This window comes from Dipodomys ordii, unplaced genomic scaffold (assembly GCF_000151885.1).
Source record: "Dipodomys ordii isolate 6190 unplaced genomic scaffold, Dord_2.0 Scaffold55, whole genome shotgun sequence".
Lineage (NCBI taxonomy): Eukaryota > Metazoa > Chordata > Mammalia > Rodentia > Heteromyidae > Dipodomys > Dipodomys ordii.
This window is the reverse complement of record NW_012267271.1, coordinates 249029-255072: the sequence shown is the minus strand read 5'-3', so window position 1 is coordinate 255072 and position 6044 is coordinate 249029. Positions and strand designations below refer to the sequence as shown.

The 6044-nt window shown below is 34.5% G+C and overlaps 1 protein-coding gene across 1 annotated transcript in view; it reads left to right on the top strand.

Moving 5' to 3' along the window:
* Rc3h2 (ring finger and CCCH-type domains 2) overlaps positions 1-5791 on the top strand; it is a 62296-nt gene extending 56505 nt beyond the window's left edge. Inside the window, exons 17-21 of the mRNA XM_013021379.1 lie at positions 958-1039; positions 1141-1275; positions 1727-1834; positions 1928-2076; positions 2671-5791. Coding sequence (XP_012876833.1) covers positions 958-1039; positions 1141-1275; positions 1727-1834; positions 1928-2076; positions 2671-2866 — 670 coding nt within the window. The 3' untranslated portion in view covers positions 2867-5791. The remainder of the gene's footprint in view (positions 1-957; positions 1040-1140; positions 1276-1726; positions 1835-1927; positions 2077-2670) is intronic.
* Positions 5792-6044: the final 253 nt, after the last annotated feature.

The following is a 6044-nucleotide window of genomic DNA, read 5'->3' as shown; positions in this document are numbered from 1 at the left end:
ATACAGGATGTTAACCCCTTGTCTGATATATTGCTGGTAAATATTTTTTCCCAATTAGTTGGTTGTCTTTCTAGCTTGGTTGCGATAGCTTTAGCTGTACAGAAGCTTTTTATTTTAAGGTACACCCATTTGTTGAGTCTCTCTCCAGTTTGTTGTGACCCTGGGACTCTGTTCAGGAAGTTCCTTCCTGTGCCTATAAGTTCAAGTGTCTCTCCACTCTGTCCTGCAGTAGTTTCAGAGATTCAGGTTTAATGTTAAGGTCTTTAATCCATTTTGAGTTGATGTTGGTGCATGGTGGTAGGCTGGGGTCCACTTTTAGTCTTCTGCATGTGACTGCCCAGTTTTCCCAGCACCAGTGGTTGAAGAGGCTGTGTTTCTTCCATTGTATGTCTTTGGCTCCTTTGTCAAATATCAGCTGACTGTCGGCTTGTGGATTTATTTCTGGATCTTCTATTCCATTGGTCTTCGGGTCTGTTTTTGTGCCAGTACCATGCTGTCTTTGTTATTATAACTCTATAATAAAGTTTGAGGTTCGGCATGGATATCCCTCCCATGTTGTCTTTATTCCCTAGAATTGTTTTGGCTATTCTAGGTCTTTTGTTGTTCCATATGAATTTTTGGACTGTTTTCTGTATTTCAGAGATGTACGTCATTGGGATTTTAATAGGAATTGCATTGAATTTTGTATATTAATTTTGACAGTATTGCCATTTTCACATTATTCTTAATACTTTGAGATTCTCTACCTTGACACTTGTGTGCTTTCTCAGAATACAAATCCAATTGTACATGCAATATGCTTTGCTAAGTTGAGCTGTGTAACAAACATCTGAAAAAAAAATTACATTTGGCTTGTTGGCTGAAACTTTCAAGGGTTGGCCTTTTACATAAAACATAGGTTATTACTGTTCTGGTTTAATTTATTTCACCTTTACTAAAATAACTTTCTCTTTAAAGGGACAGATTTATTGTTACTGAGTTATCTGGTCATAGAAAGCATTCCAGTACTGGAGACCTTTTGAGCATTGAACTTCAGCAGGTAGGCTCTGTTTAACTCATCTTTGATTAAAAATATAATAATAGAATTATTGAAAGCTATTGTAGTTGGAAGCTAAGTTTACTTCTTTTCTTCTCATGTAGGCCAAAAGTAACTCATTACTTCTTCAGAGGGAGGCTAATGCATTGGCCATGCAACAGAAGTGGAATTCCTTAGATGAAGGCCGTCACCTTACCTTAAATCTTCTAAGCAAGGAAATTGAACTGAGAAACGGAGAGGTAAAGAAATTAAACCTCTTGGGTATCATGCTTCATATATTTGTTCTTTCTTGTTCTACGTTGATTTATACTGTTACATTTTAGTCTTACTCCTTTTTTTTTTTTTTTGGTGGTCATGGGGCCTGAACTCTGGGTCTGGGTGCTGTCCCTCAGCTTTTCAGCTCAAGGCTAGCACTCTACCAGTTGAGCCACAGCACCACTTCTGGATTTTTCTGCTTATGTGGTGCTGAGAAATTGAACTCAGGGCCTCATGCATGCAAGGCAAGCACTCTACCATTGAGCCACCTTCCCAGCCCTAGTCTTCCTCTTTCTGATGAATAGTTGATTTATTTCTCCATAAAATTGTAGTCCTAGATTTCTTAAATAATGCTTTAGTTAAATTATTGGAATTTCCATTTTACTTAAAGGTAGGTCCCAGGTTCTGAAGAAATATTATTTTTTTTATCTATAGAGTGATTATACAGAAGATGCTGCTGATACTAAGCCTGATAGAGATATTGAGTTAGAACTTTCAGCACTTGATACTGATGAACCTGATGGACAAAATGAGCAAATTGAAGTAAGTGTCACAATTAGGTAATTAGGAAGCTTTAGTCCTTTGGAAATTAAAAGGTGCTTTTTTACTGAGCACTTAATGGTTAATTTTTTTTAGGAGATCCTAGACATGCAACTTGGTATCAGTTCTCAAAATGATCATTTGCTGAATGGAACAGCAGTTGAAAATGGCCACCCAGTCCAGCAGCACCAGAAGGAGTCACTGAAACAGAAGAGACAGAGCTTAGGTGAAGACCATGTGATTCTGTGAGTGTTAACAATTCATCACCAGTGAGAGAAGGGCATGAATAATGAGGGGTAGATGCTGTATGAATCACTTTTGGCTGTATGCTAGGAGAGGAAAAATGTGTATAATATGGTAATGATTTGGTCCGTGTGGATTTTTAGAGAAGTGGTAAATTTGAACTAAACAAAGATATCCATTGTAACTTGAAAATTGTTACTTGTTAGGGTTAGAATGAGTTTGTGCCTCATCATCAGGTTAGATGTCTTTAATTCAGTCAAACTTATAGGTCACAGAAGGGAGAATTAAAGTCCAGATTAAGTGTTTCTGATTTTAGAAATTATCTAAGATTTTCTTGGCTACAATATTGTCATTATCAGCTTAACCTTCAACTTACTAATTTGGCCTTAAAACTAATCAGTATTTTCATTTTTATTGTGATTTTTGAAAAAAGACTTTTAATATTAATGGGACTTGTAATGCTTTTTCTTGATAATGAAGGCATGCTTTTGATGGGGGCTCTTAAAACTAGATATAACTTTCATTAAGCATATATGGTTACTTGTCAAAATTTTCACAAAGTTAACTTGTTTTTAATGTCATTTGTTTTCTCTCAGGGAGGAGCAAAAAACAATTCTTCCGGTAACATCTTGCTTTAGCCAGCCACTCCCAGTGTCTATTAGCAATGCAAGTTGTCTCCCCATCACCACATCTGTCAGTGTTGGCAACCTTATCCTGAAAACTCATGTTATGTCTGAAGAGAAAAACGACTTTTTAAAACCTGTTGCAAATGGGAAGATGGTTAACAGCTGAAAGGAGGTTCCGCTTTCAAATTTGTGACCACACCATGGAAGCATTTACACTAGCTTTTTATATATATAATATATATTATATAATGTATATTTTTTTTAAAAAAAAGATATTACTGGGGGCATCCATTTCCTGTGGACTCTTTGATACTTCAAGCCCTCTTGCATTAGCATTATGGAAAAAAAAAAGAAAATTTACTTTACTAGGGTAACATGTTCACTTTCCAAAAGTGATTGGAATTTGGACAACATTTAACTTAAGCTTCAAGCAGCTTTTTATGAGTTTGTAGCAATCCGGTGCAGTAACTGAGCCATTTCCTATTTTAAATGGCTTCTATAGAAAATTAACAACTCAGTTATTAAACTAGCAGGATCCTACAATGATACATCTAGTGAAAGTAGACTTAATTAACTTATTTATTTCTATTTTATGTTTCAGTGAGAGAAATTTCCATCTCATTCCAGCTGCTTTATTTATCTTTTTCATGGGACTCTGCATGGATTTCTTTCCTTTTTTTTAATTTTGAAAAGTGGAGTTAGATGTTCTTACCATAGAATTTTACAGGGTTCTATATTAGCTTTCTTTACTGCATTATATGTAGGAGTGTGGTGCAGTGCTTTTATCTGTAGCATTTTTTTTAATTTCCCATTTTTCAAGAATAGTTTCTGCTTAGTTAATATTTTACACAGGCTACTTGTTGAAGTACTTAATTAAAAATATAACCAAGTGCCTAAGTCTTTCAGCTGATGTACTAGATATTAAATTCTCCTAAGTTATGCAGAATCGTTTTTACAATTTTGATAAATTATGCACTAATGTAATGGCAGTTTTTTAAAATGCTGATTTAAGCCTGTACATTATTGAATCTGATGACTTGGCAAAAGAATCAGGTGCTTTCAGCTTTCTTGAGAAAACCCTGTATGTAGCGTTTGCACTGACTAACAAGATGGTATTGCTGGGTTTTTAATTTAAACTAATTATTTGGATGTTCATTACATTATCTTAGTTAAATATTGTTTATTGTTACTTCATGTTAGGGTTTAATTGCTCTTGTTTTCTGACTGTTAGGTTAATAAGATTATGAACCATGTACTAGTTGAACATTGGCAAACATGTACTCATACTTTAAAACATGAATAATATCTGCCCTGCCATAATGTGACTGAAATGGTTTTCCTTGGCATCTGAAAGTATGTAGTATGTTTAACCAGCCTTGTCCCAGATTTGTGGGAAATATTTTATTGAAACCTAAATTTCAGTCAACATTTGAAAACAAAAGCTGGGCATTCCTTCCTGGTGATCTTAGTTTGTCTTTTTGTTTTTCCTCCCATTTCTTTCAGATTAGTTTGACTTTTATTATTTTTTTAATTAACTTCTGTGAAGTTGTTTACTCTGAAAATTGTACTGGAATATTTTAAGCCAAGCTGATCTTTCACCAGGTGTACTGTATGTAAGGGCTTTTCCTGCTAGCAAGATGCTTAAACAGGATCATGTTATTGGTCGTCTGAGCTATTTAGTTATTTTACAAAACCACAGCATTGTATCAGATAAGATTTTGATAAAAGTTTTGTGCACATTTCCAGGGGTGGGAGGGTTGACATTTCCCTGAAATTTCTTGATCAGAATGAGTAAATACTGGTGTTTGATACCTGTCTTAATGAACATGCTCATAAGGTGACTGATAAGTTGTAAATATACCTGAGAAACAAAGGGTAGTTTTGATATTCTGGTGTCAGTATGGAAGATCTTACACATTTATTTAATATACAAATGTATGAAGATATTTGTTTATAGTATAACAGCACAGTAGCCTTGACTTAGTTTCCTTTGGTTAGTACTGTATCATTTTTGCCATGGCCAGTGCTCCTCATCCCTACAAAGATGTTTTATTTATTTCACTTTGTAACCTGAAATGAATAGGAACAAGAGTTTTAAACCATGTTACATTAACTTATTTCTCACATTATAAATTAGCTTAGATTATTACAGGAACATGATTGTTATATAATTTATATCAGAACCTTTCTATAAATATGTGCTTACTACATTTGAAATGCTTCCAATGTACTTTATTTGCTGTTTATAATTCCAAAAGGATATGCAAACCAGTCTGTCTATTTCATGAATATTTAATAGTGAGATCTTCCATGTTGAAGGTAATGTATTTTTTTTTAAGATTTTAAAATTGCTATTTTGTTACAAAATAGAGACATATTAACAGTTTGAGAGCTCCTTATGTGCCCTCAGGGAAAGAACCCTCTGTGCAACAGAACTACACAAACCATCTTCAGCACGTTCTGAGGGTGAATATATACTACATAAATTGATCTTGTGTATTAACCTTATCTTTTTAATTTTAAAATTGAAATTTTGAAACTTGGTTGTGCTCTGCTGGAGGTGGTTGGGATAAACTGCTTAGATGTTTGCCTACTTGTCCAGTAAATGACATTTGCATCAGTGTATGTACATACCCACCAACCTTATTGGTTGGTCTCAAAACATTTATAGTAAAATTATGCTTGTCTTGCAGCAGGTGATCCCATAAAACGGTAACTCTATTGTTAAATTCTTATTCTCTTTCTCACTAACAACATAGGAATTGTTTTTCTGTTGAGTTTATTCATCTTTCCCTATGTGAAGACCACCTTTTGTCTGTCTTTATGGGTTTAATGTGAAGTAAAGCCATTGATTTTTCTGCCACTTTAGAAGAAAAACCATTTCATCAGATCTTCCTTCAGAATGGTACCTACTGATGTCATAGAGAAAAATAGTACAAATCAGACCTAGAACATGGCCCTTTAAAATTGGGGGCAGTTACCATTTTGACCCGTTATCAACACATGCTTGGATTCAAAAGCTATAGCACAACAGAAGAAGAAATGTATAATGTTATTAACTAAAGTAGAAGTTGCTTATGGTCTAATCAGGTAAAAAAAAAAAGCAATCTGCACTCCAAAAAGCAGGAAAGTGGTGGTTCTTTTTCTTGTTTTTGTGTTTTTCAATCTAAGTTCCTCTTAAGTCCATGTGCTTCATTTAGATGCTCTGGATGTAACATCACTAATTGTCTTTTGTGGCCTAATTTCATTTTATGAATTCTGAGAAAATTACACTTGTATTTAGTTGGTACCTGAAAAGATGAAATTCTCTGGCCTTTGCTGCCACAACTTACTTCCAGTGGCAT